Source organism: Natator depressus, chromosome 4 (assembly GCF_965152275.1).
Source record: "Natator depressus isolate rNatDep1 chromosome 4, rNatDep2.hap1, whole genome shotgun sequence".
Classification (NCBI taxonomy): domain Eukaryota; kingdom Metazoa; phylum Chordata; order Testudines; family Cheloniidae; genus Natator; species Natator depressus.
This window is the reverse complement of record NC_134237.1, coordinates 59,543,543-59,569,340: the sequence shown is the minus strand read 5'-3', so window position 1 is coordinate 59,569,340 and position 25,798 is coordinate 59,543,543. Positions and strand designations below refer to the sequence as shown.

The window sequence follows — 25,798 nt, the reverse complement described above, 5'->3', positions numbered from 1 at the left end:
TAAAAAAAATTTTTTTACATACTCACTGAAATATAAATAGGGTATAGGAACATCAAATGTGTTTTATATCCTTTATGCTGTCACAGTGCATCATAACGCCTCCTGCACCACAGAAGTTATGCCTACCCTAGAGTTTGTGGCCCTGTTATAACTGGAGTTAAAGCTCTTACTTTATTCTCTTAAAGATGACGGCTGTAAAAATCTTTGCAGACTGGTAAAATCTTGCTGTAAGTTAGTAGCTCCACTGAAATTTGTATGTTACAACCAGGAACGAATTTGGTTTAATACATTCAGCCTCAGTGGTGAGTGAAATGACTGACCATTTTATAAAAACACCTTCCTACAGCTTGTCCACAAAAGGACAAGGTGAAATGAGATGTATGAAGAGCAACAAGCCAAATGAATGGGAAGAGAAGCTGGACAAAAAAGTGAGATGATAAAATCAGCATAATATATTGTTCTTCTAGTTTCCCTAAAAAAAAAAAAAAAAAACCCCAACCACAGTTCTGAGCCTCTACCCGTGCCACACACCAATAATGTGCATTATCAGATATATTTTTCAAGTTAGTTGACCTACATCTCATTTTGAGACTTCTTTCCTATTGCAGTCTCAGGATGAGGGAGCAGGCAATGTGGTTCAAGTTGGTGTTCTTTTTTTAAATAATGGAAGAAAAGAATTTAAAAATTAATCAAAATGCAAAAAAAAAAAAACCCGCAAATATGTAACTTCCCCTTTAAAATATTTTAATGTCAAATAAGTTAAGAAATTTGTGGTGAATTCTTCAGGTAACCAGATTAAGAGGAGCCTTCCGATCACCAACCATCGCTTACCCTTTTGTTTTATTTTTCAAGAAGCCTAAAACAGCTAAGACTTATCACTTCCACCCTGTGAGACTCCACTGCATCTATTCACAAAAGAACCCCAGTGTAGCTCGAAGACCACCTACACAGGACTCAGTAAATCTGTTTCCTAAACATTTCTAATTTATGTTACATCCCAGCATAGTGCATGCTATGCTGCCACACGGGGCAGAAGCAGCTATCTGTGGCAGGTGGGCATGGACCCCAATCCTACAAACACACATGTGCTTAACTGTATTACTATGAGTAGCCCCAGTAATGAGAGTAACTGCATACAGTTGATAGTAACTGCCCAGTAAGTGCATACGTAAGTGTTTTTAGGACCAGGGCCTTAGTCAATGGCAAACTTTGCTCCGTTTATCCTGGTTATGTCAGGAATTCAACATATTTTCAAAATTAGATTTTTAAGTTAATGTCTTTAGATGTCATTTTTGAAGCACGCATCAATTGAAAAGTTACCTGATATGAAAGTATTCCATGAGATGAGGTATTTATAAATAATGAACTTTCAATATTGCCTTCCTCTGTTGGCAGAAAGAGGACTCTGAAAGAAATTTTTCCCATTGCTGGAATCACCTAAAGAGACAACATAAAAGCTTGCTGCTCAATACAGCTAATTGCAGCTCCTTCCCTTTGACATCATCTATCATCAGACCTTTCTATATATGAATCCAGTTGCATGAACCCCACAAATGCTGGGCCCCATCCTGCCAGGTACTGAGCACACTCAACTCCCAATAAAGACAAGAACTGAGAGCACTCAGCAGTGTGCAGTGTTGAGCCCAGAATTTTTAGAATATCAAATGGTCAGTTTGGATTTTTTAACAGAACGCTCTAAAAGCTTGTCCACCTACACAATACCGATGTCCAAGAACTTTTCAGCCCAACAATCGGTTCTCTGTAGTTCAGTATGTACTGTGAAGTGAACCAATGCATGAGCTACATGATGCTTAATGAACTGAGTCACAGTTAAGGCTGGGCATACAGTTTGGCAACTAAATCTGAGCCTAATTCATAAAAACAGGATCAAGTTTATGTCTGGAAAATTCTAACTCGTCCCCATTTATGTGAGCCAAGTTCAAGCTTATTTGCTGAACCATTCATCCAGCCCTAGTCAAAATGCTGATTGGATATAAGCAAACAGGGGAAAAAATACCAGCATACCAGAAATCTGGGCTTTGTCAAATTGTGAGCACCGCAGTGTACTTTTTACATACTTTAAATGTTCTTAAGCTTCACAAAGAGAGTTTTAATTAAACAATTATCCTGAAGTTTGTTATTTTTATAACTGCAATCCAAGATCTTTAAAAAGCATTGTATTGTAAATCTCCTTTATAAGGAACATACAGGACTATACTCAAGAGATTGAGAATCCAAGGCTATAAACAGCTTCAGGCCTTTCAACTACTGAACTCCACAGAAGCACTATGGTACATACAGTAGAGTGGGATTTAACAAACCATCTTAACAATGACAAATTCTTCCCTTTCTCAGCCATCGTAAAATGAGCCTCTCTTATTGTAGGAGGTTGGATTCCCCACCCCCCCCAATCTGTCCAGGTATAAAAGTGAAACAAAAACACAAGCTAACAAACACAGAGAAAGAATGAGTTGGGGTGGAGGTAGCATGGAAAAAGAGCACAGAACAAAAACTTTAGGCCAAAATAAACATGAAGTTTTGGCACACCGCCACTACATAGTTTCCAAGAGTACATCAACACTCACCCTGCTATGAACAGGAGATACATGAAAATGTCTAGTAGCTGTAAACACCGCATTCACTACAACTTCTCTATCCCTACTAGGGTTGTAAGCATACAGCATTTTAGATCTGGGCAGTCCCAGTAACCTAAGGGAAAAAAACAAAGTATTACTGATTTTATAAACATTGGTAATTTGCAAGAAAAATCAACACATTTTGGTGCTATTAAAACGTTTTGATATGTAACAATTTGTCAGCTTAACGTATTTGAAGATTATGCAACCCAGAAATTTGACCCTTTAAAATATAAAGAAAAATAAAGGACATTGAAACTTATCGGTTACACATAGCAAAAACCACATACAGTCACTAACAGTTTGTGAAACACTATATATAGAGTGGTCAGGCTGGGTTGTTTTTTACTTGCTGGGTACAGATTTTTGAGAAAACTAATAAATTATGTTTAAGAGAAGTAAAAGTCTTGCTTGGTCAGTTGACAAAATGATTCTTTTAGGCCATATATTTTTGGTAAGAAGTTTGAAAGCTGTTTCTGATGCAGACATTCTCTGCTTCTTGTAGAACATTCCTTTAGCTCACAAGGGGATTGTGCTTTTTGGTAACTGATGGGATAAAACTGCTAATCATTCTTTAAAAGCTTTCCTCTCGCCAAAACTTAAGCAGCACAGAAACCCTTACAGATTCTAGCAATGTGTTTGTTTTTTCAGAGATTTGATTTAAGTGTTAGTCTTGTCCGATAACAGGCCCACTCCCAGATCTACTGAGGCAACTTATCTCATTAAGAGGCCATCCAATGGTAAGAACCCATTTGGTACAGCTACAGTAATCACCTACAAATGCTGTTTACTCATTGTTCACTAGTTTCCTGTCTACAGTCACCAATTCTCCTTTTAACATCGTGTTCTACTCCCAAACCCTGCAGCTACCGTTTTCACCTGACCCCCAATGATCAATGTTCCTCAAACCCAGGAACTTTACTGCAGCCAGTGGTGAGTCATATTTCTTGTGACTTGGGAGGAATGAGAAGAGTATCTATGTACCTTGTCTATACCACTCTTTTTTTCTGAAAAAAATTCCCTTTGTTAACACTAGCCCAGCTACACGAGTGGGACAGGAACAGTCAGCGTGCTAGCGTACAAAGATGTCAGCGTTTTTACTACGACTTGCTCTGAGCCACACTGCTAGGTATCTGGAAGAAGGAGGGCTGCTGGGAGCCTGGACCCTGTATGATGATGGCCTCAACAGGACAATGTGCCTGGGGATCTTTCTAGGGAGACCACTAAGATGATTTCCTTCCTTTGAGACCCCTCTTGTAGGATCTCCCATAGAAAAGAATGATCTGGGCTAACGCTCTTTCATTCCAAACTTGCCCCAATTTCGTGGTAGTCCTATTAATTATTAATTAAAACAACAATAATCTAAGATACTCACTGCATTCCAAAATGCAGAACCGAAGGATGAAAATGTAAAGCCTTCCCATTAGGTATCTTTGCTGAGAAGCTGAAAAAGAAAAAAAAAATTATGACTACTTTGTTGACATGCTATTTTGAAACTGAGGCAGACTGCTACCTAATATGCACAACATGACATTCGTCTCGTCATTGTGCTAACACTGATGTGCTCTCCTAATTTTACATCTCAGGTACACTGTTCCACGGACTTTCATACATTCCTCTGTAGAGCTGCACTATCCACACTTTTATAAGATTTCTATGGTGTGGAATATACTGGCAATCACGACAAGTGAAATTATGACTATAAACCAGGCTAAAATATTTCTTATGTGCAGAAGAGAATTTGGATTAAATCACAAGGACTGTAACACCATGCTTACATTATCCACAATTATTTCCAATAGCAAATCCTAGGTTTACAGATATTGCTTTAGCATCTCTTCTCCAAAGGTGTATTGAAGAAATAATGGAGTAACATGTGTTTCAGTTGTCAGTTTACTCTTCTCTGCACTCGGGAAGTTGACAAAAAAATTCCCACCAGTTCTCTCATATCTTCAGCTGCAGGTTACAGCCCTAGTGTAGACAAGGATTCCAGGTCTGGACCCATTTTCATCACTGTTTAAACTTTTCAACAATATTAAACATGGTAGTGAAAACTGGTATGGACCCCAAAGCCTTGTCTACAATAGGTATGCACCCAGTGTTAAATATATTTTAGAAAAGTCCCTTACTGTTGATGCAGCCTTTGACTATGTCTACACTCATGTAGAGTACAAACACTGCACCTGCCCCCAAGCATGGTATAAATAGCAGTGTGTATGGTGCTGCTTAGGCCAATAAAGACATTCATATGCCCTACATAGCTCTCTACATGCCCAAGCAGCGCCTCTCTTGTCTACACCATTATTTTTAACAGTGTAGTATCCCACTGTGGGAAACTTTCCATGCCAGAGTGAAAGATTCCGGCAGTGAGGAAAAGCTCTGGCGGGGAGAGCCAGCCAGGAAGGTTCCAGCAGCTCCCTGTGTTGGGAATGGCAGATGCTTTCACTGTCGCGCTTAGCTACACAGTGCAGTGTAGCCACAGCCTGCCTTTCACCGCCGTGTGTAGCTACACATACCCTAAACACCTAGACAAGGCCTTTGTGTCACAGCCAGTGACCAGGTTCAGCCATACAGGGCAAAAGGCAGATACTTCGCAGAGGGTGCAGCTAGAGAAAGAGTAGCATCAATCTGAAGATACCAAATACCTGAAACGATCCTGGGAATTATGTGATTTTAATTGTTGCAGTTTTGAAACAGGTTGGGATCAAAGATGGAAATTTGCAAATAGCATCATCATCCAAATCAATATTTATTATTTGTATCATAGTAGCACACAAAGTGATTGGGGACTTACTGTGTTACAAGCTGTACAAATAAACAGAAAGACACTCTGTGCCACAAAGCACTATCAGATTTCAAACAAGGTGCCCCAAGTAAGTCACAAATAGTAGAAGGCAAGGAGGTGGAAGGATGGAGTTATTGATAACAATACAACATTGTTACCTAGGTTTCTAGGTCCACATCTTCATGGTTCAAGAAGTTTAATATAAATAAACATGAGCTATCCTTGACTGCTATTCAGCCTAAACATCATTAACAGCCTTGAGAAAGAGAGGACAATGGCCTTTTTAATTAGCTCAGGAAATGGATTTTATGGCACACGGTAGGACAGTTCATTGCTCACCTAGTTCAAAATGCATACTTGTAATGTTATTCTTGAATAGTCGTATATATTTATGTATTTATTTATTTCGTATTCCAAATTGAAACAAACAAAAATCATCAATATTGGTAGGAAAGAGAAACAACAACATTGTTACAAGAACTCAACTTCAACTCAGTTAAACCAAAAACTACTACTATCATTTTTCTTGGCCCTATCTATTTTTTTAACAGAAGACTAGAAAATGGCACCCACGTTAGGGGGACTTAATGATTTTCTTCAACTGCAAATGTGTTCAAGAATGGACACAGGACAAAACTGCAACTGAAAACGATATGATTTGTGCAAACACATTACACCACCGGTTCTTCTAGTTGTTCTATACTATCATTTCATTTAACAATTATTCAATTATCAAGAGCAGGCAAGGCCCAAGAGTACAACTAAAAAAAAGAGAGACTGGAGGAGCAGGGAGAGGGAAATCCATTGCTTTTTCTGATTCTGTTTTTTAATGGGGAAAAAAGCACCATGACAAACCTCTGATGCAATCAATCAGTTTATATCCTGAGGACTACCTGCAAAAAAAAGGAATAGAGCCTTTCTAAATGAAAATATTTAATTCTCCACCATTTCTGGGCATTTTTTAAAATCTTCTAGAAGCCAGCAGAGCACTTATTTCTATTTCTGAGATGAAATACAATTTGGAAAGGCCACATCATCAGTGCCAACACTGCTCCTGGCTGCTCCAGCTGCACTTCTGTCCAGACAGAGAACCAGACTATGGATGCCTCTACCTAGGTACTGGTGTGGATTTGCAGAGACTGTGGCTTGTATTTCCCCATCACAGAAAACCAGGCTGGGGAGACCATCCAATGTGAGAGGTGTCTACCTGCAGAATCTCTCAGGAAGCACGTGGGAGAGCTACAAGAGGAGGTAGCTAGGCAGAAACAAATCTAGGCACATGAGGAATTCATTGAAAATACGCATATGGAAATCTCCAAAGCTGAGGAAGCAATCCAGCCAGAGAAGACTTCAGTAGCACCACCAGGAAAGGAGGAAATGGCTCCTTCACAGGAAGGGAGCTTGCTGCTTGTTACTCGGCAGCTGACAGTGCTCAACGCCTGCTCTCAACCCACCATCCACAGAGATAGGAGGGGAAAAAAAAAAAAAAAAGAGTATGCTGCCCAGGCAAAGAGGGATGAGGAATCTCTCCCGAACATGGAGAAGGAGAAACCATGTACCCCTAAGGCTATGAGGATCGTGGCCCCACTTTTTAGAGAAAATAAAGGGTGGTGGTCAGTGACTCCCTTCTAAGGGGGATGCAGGCATCCATCTGCCAGACTAACCTGGCATCCTGGGAAGTGCGCTGCCTGCCAGGGGCCCATATCCAAGACATTATGGAAGGCTTGCCAAGGATCATCCAGCCCTCTGACAACTACCCTATGCTGCTTGTCCATGTGGGCACTAATGATACTGCGAGGTATGACCTTGAGCAGATCAGAAGTGACTATCGGGTTCAGGGTGTGAAGGTGAAGGAGTTGGAGGCACCGGTGGTGTTCTGATCCAGACTTCCAATCAAGGATGGGGCCCGTGTAGAGACAAACAGAACCTGGAGGTGAACCACAGCTACACAGATGATCTCGCCAGGGGCGCGTCCGCTTTTTTAACATGGGATGCTGTTCTGAGAAGGTCTGTTGCGCAGAGACTGGGTCCACCTATCGAGGAAGGAGTATCTTCGGATGCAGACTGAGGAGGGCTTTAAACCAGGTTCGACGGGAGCAGGAGACAAAAGCCCATGGTAAGTCCAGAACATGGAGATCTGGGTGAAGGGTCAGAACCTGGGGGGAACACAGGCAAACATAGCAAGGACAAAGGAGGGAATATGGAGGAGAAATCTAATGAACATCTTAGTCCAGTGGTTTTCAACCTTCTTTCTTTTGCAGACCCCTAAAAAATTTCACATGGAGGTATGGACCCTTTTGGAAATTTAACTTGTGGTCCATGGACCCCCATCATAGAAATCTTAGACTGAAAACTGACTGAACAGAATTCAGCTATAAATGTTGCACATGTTCAGCACGGCATTTGATGCAGCATGAGAAAGGGCATTAAACTGTGGGCTTTTATGGTAACAACAACACTTCTGGCTTTTGACCTGTAGGTGGGGGTATTCACATACTTTTGATTGATCAGAAAAACTGAATGCCTTTTCTGGGATCTGAAACTTTATTTTCATAGTCACCTTTCGCAGACTCAGACATACTCTGCGGGGTCTGTGGACCACAGTTTGAAAATTAGATCTCTTAGATATCTGTATGCTAATGCAAAAAGTATGAGGAATAAACAGGAAGAACTAGAAATACTAGTGAGTAATCATAATTATGACATAATTGGCATCATAAAGACTTGGTGGGATAATTCACATGATTGGAATATTGGTATAGAACACTACAGCTTGTTCAGGATGAGTAGGAAGGGGAAAAAGGAGGCGGTGTTTTGTGTATCAAAGATGTATACTCTTGCACGGAGGTCAAACTGGAAGTGGGAGGCAGACGTGCTGAAAGTCTCTGGATAAGGATAAAAGGGGTAAAAAAAAAAAAAAAACAACCACCAAAAAACCCCCCACGGGTGATGTCACTGTAGATGTCCGCTATAGACCACTTAACCAGGAAGAAGAGGTGGATGAAGCTTTTTTTAAACAACTAACAAAATTATCCAAAGCACAAGACTTGGTGGTGATGGGGGGGACTTCAACTACTCAGACATCTGCTGGGAAAATAATACAGCAGGGCACAGATTATCCAACAAGTTCTTGGAATGCACTGGAGACAACTTTTTATTACAAATTTGGAGACAGCAACTAGGGGAGAGGCTATTCTAGATTTGATTCTGACAAATAAGGACAAACTAGTTGATAATTGAAAGGCAGCTGGGTTGAAACTGCTCATGAAATGTCAGAGTTAATGATTCTAAGGAATGGTAGGAGGGAAAACAGCAAAATAAATACAATGGACTTCAAGAAGGCAGAATTTAGCATACAGAGTATAAGCAGGTACGATCCTGTGGGAAGCAAGTCTAAGGGAAAAAAGAACTCAGGAGAGCTGACAGTTTTTTAAAGAGATATTAAGTGCACAAGAGCAAACTACCCCAAAATGTAGAAAAAACAGGAATTATGGTAAGACACCACCTCTTGGCTTAACCAGGAGATTTTCAATTTCCTGAAACTCAAAATAGAGATACACAAAAAATGGAAACTAGGTCAAATTACATAGGACAAATGTAAAAAAAAAAAAAAAAAAAAAAAAAAAAAACAAGCGTGGAGAGACAAAATTATAAAGGCCAAGGCACAAAATGAGATTAAACTAGCTAGGCACATAAAGGCTAACAAAGAAACATTTTACAAATACACTGGAAGCACGAGGAAGACCAAGGAAAGGGTAGGCCCATTACTCAATGAGAACAGAATGGAAAACGCAGCAAGGTTAGCAGTGACCAGATGACGAAAGGTTATGTCTGCACTACCACTTAGGTCGGTATAACTTATGTCACTCAGGGGCATTAATAAACCAACCTCCTGAGTGACATAAATTACACCGATGTAACCGACACAGCTACTTCTGCTTGTCGGGAACGTGAGAGCTCTCTCCTGTCGACTTAGAGCAGCTACACTAAAGAGCTTACAGCAACACAGCTGAATCAGCCTAACCTAGCGAACATCAGTGTAAATAGGGTAGGATGGGAGGCTAAAACAAGAGAAGAACAAGTTAAGAATTACTGAGACAAGTTAAATGTCTTCACGTGGGCAGGGCCTGACAAAATATGTCCTAGAATATTTAAGTAACTGGCTGAAAAGATCTCTGAGCCATTAGCTATTATCTCTGAGAACTGGTGGAGGACAGAAGAGATCCCAAAGGACTGGAAAAGGGCAAATATAATACCTGTATATATAAACAGGGGGAAAAGGACAACCTGGGGAATTACAGACCCCTCAGCTTTACTTCGGTACTCAGAAAAATAAAAGAGCAAATATGCAAACAATCAATTTGCAAGCACCTAGAAGATAAGTAGTGATAAACAGTGAACATGGATTTGTGAAGAACAAATTATGGCAAACCAACCTAATATACTTCTTTGACATGGTAACAAGTTTTGTGTCTAGGAGGGAAGCAGCCGATGCGATATATGTCAACTTTAGTAAGACTTTTGATACTGTCTCACATGACCGTCTCATAAGCAAATTAGGGAAATGTGGCCTAGATGAACCTACTATAAGGGGAGTGCAGAACTGGTTGGAAAACCATACTCAGATCAGTTATCAGTGGTTCACAATCAAGCTGGAAGGACATATCAAGTAGGGTTCCTCAGGGATCTGTCCTGGGTCTGGTTCTACTCAATATCTTTATAAATGATTTGGATAATGGCACAGAGTCTACACTTATAGTTTGTGGATAATACCAAGCTGGGAGGGTTGCAAGTGCTTGAGAGGACAGGATCAGAATTCAAAATGATCTTGACAAACTGAAGAAATGGTCTGAAATAAAACAGGATAAAATTCAATAAAGACAAATGCAAAATACTCTGTTTAGGAAGGAACAATCAGTTGCACACATACGAAATGGGAAATGACTGCCTAGGAATGAGAGTCAACAATGTAATACTGTTGGGAAAAAAAGCAAACATCATTCTGGGATGTATTAGCAGGAGAATTGTAAGCAACACACAAGACCTCAACTGGAGTACTGTGTCCAATTCTGGGCACCACACTTTCAGAAAGAGGCGGACAAACTGGAGTGGGGGGGAGAGAAAAAAAGAGTAAAGTGTAGGATTCATAAAGGTTTACGCGCTTGGCAACATTCAGGGCACACCCGGAGTGTTGTGCTGGACCTGTGCACACACAGCTCCTCTCAAGGGCATCAACCTTGGAATCTCGCCCAGATGACATGAACCGTGGGAAGCCTCTCAGGACTGGGCTCAAGGCCCGAGAGCAAGGAATGCGGTAGACAGAAATTGGTAAATAAGAATGTTAAACAAAGCCAATGTATTCCTTTTATCTGTTGGAGAATGTAATGCGCGGGGGGAGAGAGAGAATAAAGGGAAAGGTGGAAAGCTGACAGGCAGAAGCCTGTTAGCAGAGACCAGCCGCTTGCTTGCTAAAAGCTGTGTTCTGTCTTGTCATTGAACCGCCACAACTGGCGCCCAAACGTGGGGCCCTCAGCACTCACCTCGCCCGACAAGGGTTTCAGACGCGTCACTCATCCGCTTCGTGGATCCCGGTGAGTATTTTTCATTGTGGTAAGTATGGGAAGCTCCCTCTCTGCTTTGCAAGTGCAACACCGCAATGAGCTACAGTATTTGCTGCGTAAGGCTCAGCATGACTGCCCCACTCGAGAACTCACTCTCCTGCTACAGGAGGTGAGTGCCCAATGCCCGTGGTACCCTGAAGCCGGAACCCTTAAGCTAGCGGACTGGGAGCGGTTGGGCCAGACATTGCACAAAGAGCCTCGGGCGTCCATGCAGGCTTTACGTGCCTGGCAGCTCTGCCGCGACGCGATACAGCGTGTCGCCTCGGACAGGCCCTCCCTCGCGAGGCTGGTGATCTCGCCACGCCCGTCTGCTCCTGCGGCCACCCCCCCTCCTACCGATGCAACACAGTGTGTTGCCTCGGAAGGACCCTCTCCCGCGCCAACAGAGGGGCTGCCGATTTCGCCACCCCCGTCCGCTCCTGCAGCCATCCCTCCCCCTGCTTCGCCCCCAGTGCCTTTATTACCACCGCCTCCCTGGCCTTCCCCACCGGAGCCGGTGTGTGATTACCATCCCCCTGTGGGGCCCCATGCTCCGGGGCTCCCCGGGGGGTCGTCTGCGTCTGCTCAGGGGCTTTCGCTGGTGCAACAAATGGTTCACGCAGCGAAGACTTGCTCAGATATTACAGCAGAGGAGCTGGCTGATCTGGTCTCAGTTTGTCCGGTGACCTGGCAGGACGATGGCCAGGGCAACCAGGTTGCAAACTGGGTCAGTTTGCCTTACTCAGTGATCAGAGAGGTAAAGAAAGCGATTCGCGAGTTCGGCCTGACTAGCACATATGTGCGTGGTCTCATTGAAGGGCTAGGTTCTGGGTACACCCTGATCCCTGAAGATTGGAAGGCGCTGTTGCGCATGATGCTGACACCCAGTCAGTATGTTATTTGGCTTAGTGAGTATCGGCAGATGGCGGAACGCCAAGCCCAGGTATATAGAGAGCAAGGTATCATTTATGAGCAGTTGGCAGGGGAGGGCCAGTTTGCTACTGTTCAGCTGCAGTCTCAACTCCCTCAGGCCATCTTCCCCATTATTTCCACCTGCGCTCAGCATGCTTTCCGGAAGGTCCCGGATTCAGGCAAGCCTACCAAAAGCTTTGCCAGTCAGGGTGCATCAGAGTCCTTTATGGATTTTACCAACAGATTGCAGGAGGCTATCCTCCGACAGGTGGATAGCCCTGCGGCAGCTCAGGAGATCCTGTTAAAAATGGCGGTTGAAAATGCGAACGAGGATTGCCACTGTGCTCTCCAGGCTGCACAAGCCTCTGGAATTCTAGAGCTGTCGGACATGCTGCGGGCGTGCCAAAACATTGGAACCCAAGCACATAAAGCTGGAGTTCTGGCCGCCGCCCTGCGGAAAAGCAGGAAGGAGGGGAAGCGTTGTTACCGCTGTGGTAAGGAGGGTCACTTTCAGCAGGAGTGCCGCTCATCGACGGCGCCCGCCCGCCCCTCAAAGAAGTGCCCCAAGTGTCGGAAGGGCTATCACTGGGCTAATCAGTGTCGTAGAGGGTCGGGAAACCGCACGACGGGTCCCCCCCGAACCCAGGGCCAAACGGGGGTGTTTCCCACTCAGACAACTGTTCCTCTGCCTTAAAATCCGTAGACTCCATGAGGGCGGCGACTGCCGGAAGTGCAGGGCTTGATTTGATTATGCAGGAGGACGCTGATTTTCAGTTGCCGGGGGAGGTTTGCGCCATACCTACACAGGTGACGGGACCTCTCCCTGCCGGATTTGTGGGTCTGGTTCTCCCTCGCTCACACGCTGGGAAACAGGGTATTTTTGTCATCCCAGGGGTCACTGACGCAGATTACACTGGCATTATTAAGGTTCAGGTGTGGATCCATCTTCCACAGTCGCTCCCGCGTGGACGCTCAATTGCACAATTGATTTTAGTCCCCTATCAGGTGCCAGCTGCAGAGGATCGAGCCCGGGGCGGAGGCGGCTTTGGCTCGACGCTGGCTCAGTCGCCGTCTCACAACACGTCCTCTCCACTTGTTGCTCTAACTATGTCGGTCCGCCCCTCGAAACCTCAGTTAACACTTCTCTTAAATAATATTCCTTTTACAGGGTTGGTGGACACTGGAGCTGACGTTACGGTGATTCGTGATCCGGAGTGGCCGGTCGGTTGGCCAACAGTTCCTTCTAAAGAGTTGTGGGGGATCGGGGGTAGCAAACCCGGGCGCCAAAATTTGTCTTGGGTCACGGTCTCTAAACCAGGAGGCCGTGCCCTTGCTACAATCCGCCCTTTTGTACTCCCTGTCCACCTCAATATTTGGGGCCGTGATTTAATTACAAAGCTGGACACCACCCTCGATATTTATATATAATGGCCCAAAATCCTCCCTCACCCACCTTGCCATCCACATTACCATTGGTATGGCAATCCTTAGAGCCCGTATGGATTGACCAGTGGCCCCTCCCTCTAGAAAAGCTGAAAGCACTTCATTCACTTGTACAACAATATTTGCATGCACAGCGCTTGGAAAGCTTTACTAGTCCTTGGAACTAGCTGCTGTTATTTTGGCCTTTCAACTTTTTGCTGATTGTCCCTTTAATTTGATTGTGGACACGCATTATGTTTATCAGGTAACTGATCATTTACCCCTTGCCCTCATTACCCCTCAGGTCGATGCGGACCTCCTTCGCCTGTTTTTGTTTTACAATATCTCATCGCCACTCGTAATTTCCCTTATTTTGTTGCTCGTATTCGCAGTCATACCCCTCTGCCTGGGCTACTCACTGAAGGCAATGCGCGCGCTGATCGCGCGTTACGTGGTCAGGTAAATTCCCTTTTTTCTGACCCCATTGAAAGCCATTCCTTTTTTCATCAGTCTGCCTCTGTTTTGGCCCGACAGTTTCATATTCCTGCTGATCATGCACGTTCTATTGTTCATTCCTGCCCCCACTGTGCCGCTACTGCCCCTACCTTTTCTTATGCCGTTAACCCTAGAGGTACTGCAGCGAATCAGCTGTGGCAAATGGATGTCACTCACGTGCCACAATTCCGCCCCATTCGTTTTTACATGTTTTCATTGATACCTATTCGGGATTCCTTTGGGCGACCCCACAGCGTGGGGAAGCCACTCCCAAAGTTATTCACCATTTGCTAGCCTGTTTTGCTGTTATGGGTCACCCGAGCCAGATAAAATGGATAATGCCCCAGCCTATTGCTCCACAGCCCTCTCCACCTTTTGTGCCCAATGGGACGTCCGTCTCAAACACGGGATCCCTTATAATTCCATGGGCCAAGCCATTGTTGAACGTGCGAATCGCACGCTAAAAACCTTGCTTGACAAACAATTAAAACAAGGGGAGCTGCGTCTCCGAACCTTAGGAGACATTCAGCAACAAATGCATGTCCTTTTGTTTACTTTAAATAATTTAACGCTGAACGCAGATCAGCAGACCCCCGCGGATCGGCATTTTCACAAATCCGAGGTACTGGAAAGACCGCGTGTCTATTACCGTCAGCTGCCCGATCCGCAGTGGCTGGACCCAGTACCTCTAATCACTTGGGGTTGGGGATATGCTGCTGTGTCTCTCCCTTCAGGACCGTTGTGGGTTCCGGCCCGGTGTGTGCGACCAGCACTGAAACAGCATGGCATGGCACCATGGGCTGTCGAACCCCATACCGGAGTTTCAGCTGACCTTGGGGGAGAACGCGGTGCCTCCCAGGTCGACAACGACGGGACGGAGACGGAGGAGACGTAGCATCCCAAGCCAGCCCGTGACATGGGGAGTAGTAAAAGCATTGGTGGCCGCGGCTCAATGAAGACTGGCAGCAAACTAACAGCCAGAGACTCCTGAGACTTTGTTTGTGGCGATTCTCGCCCAAATTACTGCTAATTCTGTACTGATTGTATGCCTTTTGTGCCTGCTATTTCCTGGAGGGGTTGACTCGGGAGCGCTTCCTCCGTTACGGGCCCGAATGACATATAACCTATGGGAAAGATTGGCTTCAATAGCAAATGTTACCCAATTTTGTTTATTTGATTTTGTAGCAGCTGAAGAATTGTTAGGTACGTGCCTTATTCCAGTATGTCATCAACCTGAGGAAACTGGGAATGAGATGATGCTTGCTGCTTACGCGAACCTCTCTTCCCAGTATTCTAGCACAGCCAATTACACTTTACCTTCTTAAGCTTATTTTTTGCTGTTGCTGTGTGCAATGTATTTCCTTTTTGTTAAGGCTTTGTCGAGACCTGCCCTGGCAGGCTCCACGAGTTATGACCTTGTCTGTCCGGGAGTTAATTGGCTTGCAAATGCAAATTGATGGCTACCATGAGATGGCCGAGCACAAATAAACAAAAAAGGAGGGGATGTAGGATTCATAAAGGTTTATGCGCTTGGCAACATTCAGGGCACACCCGGAGTGTTGTGCTGGACCTGTGCACACACAGCTCCTCTCAAGGGCATCAACCTTGGAATCTCGCCCAGATGACATGAACCGTGGGAAGCCTCTCAGGACTGGGCTCAAGGCCCGAGAGCAAGGAATGCGGTAGATAGAAATTGGTAAATAAGAATGTTAAACAAAGCCAATGTATTCCTTTTATCTGTTGGAGAATGTAATGCGCGGGGGGAGAGAGAGAATAAAGGGGAAGGTGGAAAGCTGACAGGCAGAAGCCTGTTAGCAGAGACCAGCCGCTTGCTTGCTAAAAGCTGTGTTCTGTCTTGTCACTGAACCGCCACAGTAAAGGTCTAGAAAACATGACCTACAATGAAAAGATTGAAAAAAATTGGGTTTGTTTAGAATGGAGAAGAGAAGACTGGTGGGGTGGGGGGGGACGACACGACATGATAACAGTCTCCAAGTACATAAAAGGTTATAAAGAAGAGGGTGATAAATCTTTCTCCTTATCCACTGAGGACAGGACAAGAAATAACGAGCTTAAATTGCAGGAAGGGAGATTTAGGTCAGACATTAGGAAAAACTTCGAAACTGTAAGGGAAGTTAAGCAGTAGATCAGGGTTTTTCAAACCGTGGGTCAGGACCCCAAAGTGGGTCACGACCCTGTTCTATGGGGTTGCCAGGGCTGGCATTGGACTTGCTGGAGCCCGGGGCTGAAGCCAATGCCTGAGCCCCAGAGCCCGGGGCTGAAGCCGAAGCCCAAGGGCTTCAGCCCTAGGCAGCGGGGCTCAGGTTACAGGTCCCCTGCCTGGGACTGAAGCCCAGGGGCTTTGCACACCCCCCCCCCCCGCCCAGGGCAGTGGGCTCAGGCTTTGATCCCCCCTCCTGGGGTCGTGTAGTGATTTTTGTTGTCAGAAAGTTGTCGCAGTGCAATGAAGTTTGAGAACCCGTGCACTAGACCAAATTACCTAGGGAAGTTGTGGAAACTCTGTCACTGGAGGATTTTAAGAACAAGCTAGACAAACACTTGTCAGGATTGGTCTATATACATGGATTCTCAGGGCAAATTTTTTGGTGGCCTCAGAGTGTGGCTGCCAACTCTTGCTGGTGGCCGCTCTCACACTATTTCCTAAAATACTTTATTAGCTTTAGGGAAAACAAATTATTGTAATTTATTTATTGCTAGCTAGTAAGTCCGTTGTGAAAAGTGATATGGAGGCAGGAGGGGGCTAGAGCCTGAAGCTGTGCAACTGGAGCCTGAAGCCCTGCAGCCAGAGCCTGCCACCCCACCATCCCAGGGGTGAACCCCACCGCCCCTGGGAAGGTGGAGAACTCACTGGGTGCCTGCTCCTCCAGCGTTGTGCCCCAGGTGTCTCCAGAGGGAGGCAGGGCCCAACCCCTACGGGCAGACCCAGCAACCAACACCAAAGCAGGGCATCCAGGAGCAATGGGGAGGGGGAGTGGCTACTAATTTGCCCCCAGCCCAGGAGGCTTGGCGACAAGGAAAGTGCCTGGTGGCCACATTTGAGAAATGCTGGTCTATAATAATTAGTTCAGCCTAAGTGCAGGGGACTGGACTAGATGGCCTACCGAGGTCCCTTCCAGTCCTACAGTTCTCTTATTCCAATAAGTTTCAAGTCCAGCAGTTTTTTAAATATGACACTGAAAACTGATAACAGGCATTTAAAAAAAAAAAAAAAAGTCACCATCTTTTTAAAAAAAAAAACTGTCTCAGTAATGGATTCATCTCAAATTATGCCAGAACTTCTCTTCTGGCCACAGATCACATGCCCCAAAAAGTGCACAAGGCCTTCCATGAAAAAGTTAGGGATTGGGAGAGAGACACAAATATCAGCCCAATAATGGAAACTCCGAAACAACAAATAGGGGTATAAATCCCTCTTAACAGTAAAAATAAATTAGGTTTCCAGCTACTTTAAGATCTCCAATTCCTTTGAAAATTGACGAATATCATTGCATTAAGTAATTGGCTGAATGAAACTAAGCCCTACATTCAACCTGATGACATTTCTCCGTCTTTCTGTAACACAATAGCTTTTCAACACAGCATCCAATCAGTTCCAACATTTCAGGGAATGTTCTAGGCATCGGTGGGCAGAACCCTACTGACTTTGGTGAAAATGGGGGACGCACAGAGCCCCTGGCACGGAGGTGATGAATGTGGGATAACGGTATGGGGAATGGAGACCTACAGAGCCCCGGGGCATGTGGCAGACGGGATACGGAGATGGCTTATGGGGAGGCACACAAAGACCCCGGCACTGGGGGAGAAGAGGGGACTCTGGTATGAAGGGGGAAGAGAAAAAGGAGAAAAACTTGAAAATATGAGTTCTAAATGCTCAAAACGAAGAAGGCAAATAACAAGAACCCATAATGTGTTATTTTTAACATCCACAGGTGCTGGAACTAGGGTTGCTGGCATGAAGTCCACAGTATGCATCCGATGAAGTGAGCTGTAGCTCACGAAAGCTTATGCTCAAATAAATTAGTTAGTCTCTAAGGTGCCACAAGTCCTCCTTTTCTTTTTGCGAATACAGACTAACACGGCTGTTACTCTGAAACCTATCATATACGGTTTTTACAGTTTGGTTCAATGGCTCTCAGTACCCCCCCATACAAATTGTTCCAGCGCCCCATTAACATCTCATGATTTTGGGGGGTTGAGTCCACGACTTTTGAATGCTTGGGGTTGTCAATACTGTGTCACAAACTCACTACTATTCCTTGCACTAGACTAGACTGTAATGTCTTTGGAACAAGGACTCTTAGGCCTGGTCTACACTTACAAATTAGATCAACCTAGCTATGTCACAAATTAGATCAACCTAGCTACTGTGAAAAACTTCACACCCTGAGTGCTGTGGTTAGATCAATCTAACCCACAACGTAGACACAGCTAGGTCGATGGAAGAATTCTTCTGACAACCTAGCTACCGCTTCGTGGAGAGGTGGATTAACTACATCCACAGAAAAAAATCCTCTACTAATGTAGGAAGTGTCTGTGCTACAGAGGCATACCTACTGTAGCAACTGTTGTGTAGACATATCCTTACTTTGTGTTTCCACAGTGCCTGGCACAATGAGGCTCCAATCTCAGCTGGATCCTCTAGCAACAGCTCCTGCAGCAGGGGCCAAAGCTGCGTTATCCATGATAAACGTGCAAGAAGTGGCAACCATATAGGACTGAATTCTGCAAAACAGTTAAGTTCATGCGCAACTTTGCAGTACCATTGATACAAGGACTTTGTAGGATTGGTACCTAAACCATTAAAGGGTGGCCAATTATGTTTTTTTCCTAACTACATCAGATTTGTAACGATCAAATGCATAATGTCTTGCACCACAAACTTTAATAGACACCAGGCTTAACTATCAGTAAAATGCAAGCACAGAGTTAAAAGTTAGGATCCTCTCTCCCCACCCCTGTAGCAAAAAAAATAAATATATACGGACTCTTGGGAAAACTGCCAAAAATGTTAGATACCTAATTTGACAAAATCAAGAGAATTATACACAATCCTAGTGTTGAAGACCTAAAGATAGACATTAAATTCTATAATGAATATGACAGTGACAGAAAATAGCCATCTCTTCCAGACATTTTTGTATATTGTGACAAGGCAAGGCCAGATGGCTATAGAAAAGTAGTGGGAGATACATATATTAGCTCCAGGCTAAACAAATCCCTGGTACCAGGATAAGTGAAATGGCAGCTGCTCCAGGTCAATTAGGACACCTGGGGCCAATTAAGAACTTTCCAGAAGGCAGGGAGAAAGCTAGGTTGATCGGGACATCTGAAGCCAATCAGGGGCTGGCTAAAACTAGTTAAAAGCCTCCCAGTTAGTCAGGTGGGTGTGCATGTCAGGAGCCGTGGGAGGAAGTTGCGCTCTTGGAGAGACTGAGTAGTACACACCATATCAGGCACAAGGAAGGAGGCCCTGAGGTAAGGGTGAAGTGGCGCTTGAGGAAGTGAGGGCTGCTGTGGGGGAAGTAGCCCACGGAATTGTACATGTTATGTTTCTAAAAGGTCAGCTACCATAGCTAATACTATTAGGGTCCCTGGGCTGGAGCCCGGAGTAGAGGGTGGGCCCAGGCTCCCCCCCCACCTTTGCCCCCTGATTAATCACTGAGACTGGGAGACAATAGAGACTGTGCAAAGAAGGATAACTTCTCTTCACCTCCCTCGCTGGCTTATGATGAAAATGGCTCAGTAGACTGTGACCCTTGTCTCTAGAGAGAGAAGGGTTACGTGCAGGGCACGGTGAGCCTCTGAGGCTAGCGAAATCCGCCAGGAAACGGGGGACCCACAGAGGCAAGGACAGAGCTTTGTCACAACTGGTGTTAGAAGTGGGATATCGTACACAGTGTGGCGGAAGAAAGAGGTTTTAAAAAAAAGTACACTGGGGTTTTGGATTTTTTTTTGTTTTGGTTTGTTTGTTTGCTTGCTTTGTACCACAATGGAGAAGGTGGTAAGAGCTCTGGTACAAGCCACGGCAGCCCAGCAGGAGGCCACCCGGATTCAGGCAATGGCACAACTGGAGTCTATGTGGCTACAGCAGGAAACCGATCAATTATTGATAAGCCAGGCGACCCAAGATTGTGCCCTCTTGAGAGAGGCGGTGGACCAGCTGAAGATCCTCACCACCCAGGCCCGGGGGTCCGACGGGACGCGAACCCTGAGGGCCACTGGTTGTCTGCCAAAGATGACATCAGGAGATGACACAGAGGCATATCTCCTCTCATTCGAAAGGACTCTCAGTGTGAGGCGTGGTCCCAGAAGCAGTGGGCCAGCATTCTCGCCCCTTTTTTGTGTGGAGAGGCCCAGAAGGCCTACTTTGACTTGCCTGCCACAGATGCAACTGACTATACCTGTCTGAAGGCAGAGATCATAGCACGATCACGGGTAACGGCAGCGGTAAGGGCCCAGAGGTTCCATGAGTGGAAATACCAGGAGAACAAACCCCCGAGGTCCCAGCTATTCGACCTCATACACCTTGCGCGGAAGTGGTTACAGCCCAAGATATGCAGGCCAGAGGAGATTTTGGAGACCCTGGTCATAGACCATTACATGCGGGGACTGCCGCCAGATCTCCGCAAATGGGTAGGCCAGAACGATCCGTCCACGTACGACGAGATGATCACACTGATAGAAAGACGGATGACAGCCAGGGAACTGACCCGACTACCCAAGGAAGGCCCCTTTCGAAGCAAGCACCCGACCCAAACCCTGGAAGGTTGGGCAGCCAAAGCCCCGGCGAGTCCTAGGTGGAAGAAGGAGGGGCCGAAAACCAGCGGGGACCCCAGAAGGAAGGGATTGGCCTGAGTGGGGGGAACCCCGGGACTAAACCCCCTAGCCCCCGGGATAGGGAAGTGATTAAAAGCAATTATAGATGTTATGCATGTGGGGAGTGAGGACACATAGCAGCACAGTGTCCCAGCACCGAGGAGCCTATGCAATGTAACTTGGGGGATTGGGAGGTCCCATGCTCCCTTATCCACCTCGCGGGGGTCGCATTAGCCCCGCATAATTACACCAGGCCAGCGAGGATAAATGGAGCAGAGACTACAGTGGTTGTGGACTCTGGGAGTGCTATCACCCTCATATCGGGTGAAATGGTAAAAAGTAGTCAGCTGCTACGAGCCAAACGCATAGCAGTGACGTGCGTGCATGGGGCCGTGAGCCATTACCCCATCATCCCAGTGGAGACAGAGGTTCAGGGAAACCCCATTGAGGTGACCGTGGGCGTAGTTCCTAAACTCCCATATCCTGTAGTCATTGGGAGGGACTTTCCAGGGTTTGATAATTTACCTCCCCCGGAGAGGCTGGAGGGAGGTGGGGACCCTGAGTACAGCGACTCGTCACTGGGGGAATGTCAACCCCCGATGTTCGCGGAGATTTCTCAGGATCTGTTCTCAGCCCCCCGGAAGACAAAAAAAAGAGAGGAAGGCCGCAAAGGCCTTGGGAACCCGGATCCTGACCCAGGGCCAGGAGACCTCCCTAGTAGGCATATGGACGCGAGCAGCCAACAGAGAAACTTCCACCACAGAAGGTGAGCCAGAAGCTGCCCCCAGCCATGACAGCAGCGAGCCGTTGGAAGAAGCAGAAGCCGGCCCCTGGGAGCTTGGGTAGGTTAGTCCCAGGAGAGAGACTTTTGGGTAGGACCAGGCGGAGGACCCCAGATATGATAACGCCAGGAAAGAGGTGGCCGAGATCGATGGGATACCAGTAGATGGGAAGGTCCGGGTCCCAGACCTTACTTTATAGTGAAGAAAGATCTCCTGTACCCCATGGTGCAAATGCAGGAGCAAGAGATACAACAACTTCTGGTGCCACGAAAACATCAAAAAGCCATATTGAGTCTCGCCTACAGTCACCTGTTTGGAGGACACGTAGGGGTAGAGAAAACCCAGACACGGATCCTGCAGAGGTTCTTCTGGCCAGGAGTACATGAAAATGTCCGGCGATACTGCACCTCTTGTCCGGAGTGTCAGTTACCTAGCCCTCGCCCGCACTTGCGGGCTCCTTTGATACCTCTTCCAATAATAGAGGTTCCTTTCAAACAGATAGCCATGGATCTGGTAGGGCCCCTAGAGAAGACAGCTCGGGGCCACCAACATGTGCTTGTTGTACTGGACTATACAACCTGGTACCCGGCAGCTGTTCCCCTGCGCAACACAGCTTCCAAGACAATAGCTAAGGAGCTAGTACAGATCTTTGCCCGGGTGGGGCTACCCAAGGAGATATTGACTGATCAAGGGACACCTTTCATGTCCAAGTTGATGAAAGATCTCTGTTCATTGCTCCATGTACAAGCCCTACGGACCTCTGTATACCACCCGCAAACAGATGGCCTTGTGGAAAGGTTCAATAGGACCCTCAAGGCCATGATCAGGAAATTGGTGAGCCAGGATGGGAAAGATTGGGATACCCTATTGCCTTACCTCATGTTCGCCATCCAGGAGGTTCCGCAAGCCTCCAAGGGTTTCTCTCCATTCAAACTACTATATGGGCGCCACCCTCGGGGCATATTGGATATAGCCAGAGAAGCCTGAGAAGAGGAGCCAAATCCTGGAAGGAACATAGTTGAGCATGTACTGCAGATGAGAGATCGGATAGCCCGAGTTACGTCCATTGTACTTGGAGAGAGCACAGGAGACCCAACAAACCCATTATAACCACCAAGCGAAGCTTCGATGGTTCCAACCAGGGGATCGGGTGATGGTACTGGTGCCCACAGCAGAAAGTAAACTGTTGGCCCAGTGGCAGGGACTCTACGAAATAATCAAAGCTGTGGGAGAGGTGAACTATAAGGTGCAGCAGCCAGGCTGCCGGAAATCGGAGCAAATTTACCACATCAATCTTCTAAAACCTTGGCATGATCAAGAGGCATGCTCAGTCATGCAGGAGACCCTTCCCCAGGAGGATAACTTACACGAGCAAGTGAGGATATCATCCGACTTGACGCCGACCCAAAAGATCGAGGCAGCCAACATGGTTAATCGCAACCGAGATGTGTTCGCTACAAAACCAGGGCGGATGACTGAGACCTATCACCATATCCGCACGATCCCCGGAGCCAAGGTAACATTGAGACCCTACAGAATCCCAGCAGCCAAAAGAGAAGAAATCAAGGCCAAAGTAAAGAAAATGTTAGAATTAGGGGTTATTGAAGAATCTTACAGTCAGTGGTCCAGTCCCATTGTTCTAGTGCCTAAACCTGATGGTACCATGAGATTCTGTAATGACTTTCGCCGACTGAATGAAATATCCCAGTTTGATGCATACCCCATACCACGCATCGATGAACTGGTTGACCGACTGGGTAGAGCCCGATTCTTGACTACACTGGATCTGACAAAAGGATACTGGCAGATTCCTCTGACCAAAGAAGCTAAAGAAAAGACAGCATTCTCCACCCCGGACGGGCTATTCCAGTACACCGTCCTCCCTTTTGGACTACATGGGGCCCCAGCCACATTCCAGCACCTCATGGATAACCTGCTGCGCCCCCATACTAGTTATGCAGCTGCATACCTAGATGATGTCGTCATCCATATGCCAGACTGGGGAACCCACTTGGAGAAAGTTGAGGCAGTACTGCGCACCTTAAGGTGGGCTGGCCTCACTGCTAATCCTGCTAAATGCGCCATAGGGCTAGCAGAGACTAGGTACGTGGGATATATTGTGGAAAGGGGCATAGTGAAGCCCCAAACAAATAAGCTAGAGGCAATTCAAAACTGGCCCTGGCCGACCCGAAAGAAGCAGGTCCGTGCGTTCCTAGGCGTGGTAGGCTACTACTGAAGTTTTATTCCCCACTTCGCCACTAGGGCAAGTCCCCAATGGACCTGGTGAAGGCCCGAGGTCCAGACATGGTAAAGTCAACCGACACAGCAGAGGGAGCATTTACAGACCTTCGGATGGCCCTCTGTAATGACCCCGTACTCACAGCCCCAGACTTTAACAGGGAATTTATTTTACAAACAGACGCTTCCAAGGTGGGGTTGGGGGCAGTTCTATCGCAAATGGTGGGAGAAGAGGAACATCAGATCCTCTACCTAAGCAGAAAGCTTCTCCCAAGAGAACAGAAATACGCAGTAGTCGAGAGAGAATGCCTTGCTGTCAAATGGGCTATGGAGACACTGCGCTATTACCTCTTAGGCCGGCGATTTACTCTTGTGACGGATCATGCACCCCTCCAGTGGATGCAGCAGAATAAGGAAAAGAATGCAAGGGTCACCAGGTGGTTCTTATCCCTCCAACCATTCCAGTTCCACATATGGCACAGGGCTGGATGCCACCATGGCAACGCTGATGGTCTGTCATGAGCATACTGCCTGGTGTCCCAAGTTGCCCAACTCTATGGTGTTGAGCGGGGGAGGAGGGGAGGAGGTGGGCATATGTGACGGGACAAGGCCAGATGGCTATAGAAAAGTAGTGGGAGATACATATATTAGCTCCAGGCTAAACAAATCCCTGGTACCAGGATAAGTGGAATGGCAGCTGCTCCAGGTCAATTAAGACACCTGGGGCCAATTAAGAACTTTCCAGAAGGCAGGGAGAAGGCTAGGTTGATTGGGACATCTGAAGCCAATCAGGGGCTGGCTAAAACTAGTTAAAAGCCTCCCAGTTAGTCAGGTGGGTGTGCATGTCAGGAGCCGTGGGAGGAAGTTGCGCTCTTGGAGAGGCTGAGTAGTACACACCATATCAGGCACAAGGAAGGAGGCCCTGAGGTAAGGGTGAAGTGGCGCTTGAGGAAGTGAGGGCTGCTGTGGGGGAAGTAGCCCACGGAATTACACGTCATGTTTCTAAAAGGTCAGCTACCATAGCTAATACTATTAGGGTCCCTGGGCTGGAGCCTGGAGTAGAAGGTGGGCCCGGGCTCCCCCCCAACCTTTGCCCCCTGATTAATCACTGAGACTGGGAGACAACAGAGACTGTGCAAGGAAGGATAAGTTCTCCTCACTTCCCTCGCTGGCTTATGATGAAAATGGCTCAGTAGACTGTGACCCTTGTCTCTAGAGAGAGAAGGGTTACGTGCAGGGTCACAGTGAGCCTCTGAGGCTAGCGAAATCCGCCAGGAAACACGGGACCCACAGAGGCAAGGACAGAGCTTTGTCACAATATGCACACACGCACAAAGTTTGTTTCAGAAGAGCACCAAAAGGTATAGGTCTACAGTAAAACATGCTTAACAACACAGTGCAAGTACAAGTTCTCTCATAAATCAACCCCCACCATCTGAAATAACGGATTATTTACTGATGGTCGGTAAATAAAAAAACACAACTTTAGAAGCATCTTAAAAGTAATTTTTCAATATATTTCCTGAAATCTCTTCTTCCAAAACAGTCTTTTGTCAGCATGATTCCATTTAACCGGGGTGGAGTGATTTACATTAAAGTTATTTAAAGCATTGATTTTAATCATGATTTAAATCAGCAAGCAGGAAACCTTGATTTACATAATGAATTTTAATCTTGTTTTATACATATACACTTTTTATTTTTACTTTCCTAAAGAATGGCCAATTCTCATTTGTTGGTATAAGTTGGTACTTCTCTTGGCTAACTGGAATGATATACTATAACTATACACATTTATTTAAGCTATTTTTATAGATTAACATATTCTAACTCAATCTTATTTTTATAGGGTTTTTTTGTTATGTTAGATAATGGTGCATGATTAAGGCCCTACTTAATTTGCGATATTATGGAAATTGTGGATCCCACAATATTAAACTTCCACCACAATTTTGATTTTAATTAACTTACTTTATACAATCCACAATTTTGCATACATTGTGAGGTTTGCAACACACACATTTCCCCATTAGCACAGTCGAACCCCATTTATCCGAGCTTGTAATAGCTGGGGATCAGGCTGTCAGCCTC

At 46.1% G+C, this 25,798-nt stretch overlaps 1 protein-coding gene across 1 annotated transcript in view; it reads right to left on the bottom strand.

Moving 5' to 3' along the window:
• TMEM131L (transmembrane 131 like) overlaps positions 1-25,798 on the bottom strand; it is a 130,231-nt gene that overhangs the window by 59,926 nt on the left and 44,507 nt on the right. Inside the window, exons 4-6 of the mRNA XM_074951027.1 lie at positions 4,012-4,080; positions 2,586-2,709; positions 1,321-1,437 (exon numbers count right to left, since the gene is read on the bottom strand). Of these exons, the coding sequence (XP_074807128.1) occupies positions 1,321-1,437; positions 2,586-2,709; positions 4,012-4,080 (310 nt within the window). The remainder of the gene's footprint in view (positions 1-1,320; positions 1,438-2,585; positions 2,710-4,011; positions 4,081-25,798) is intronic.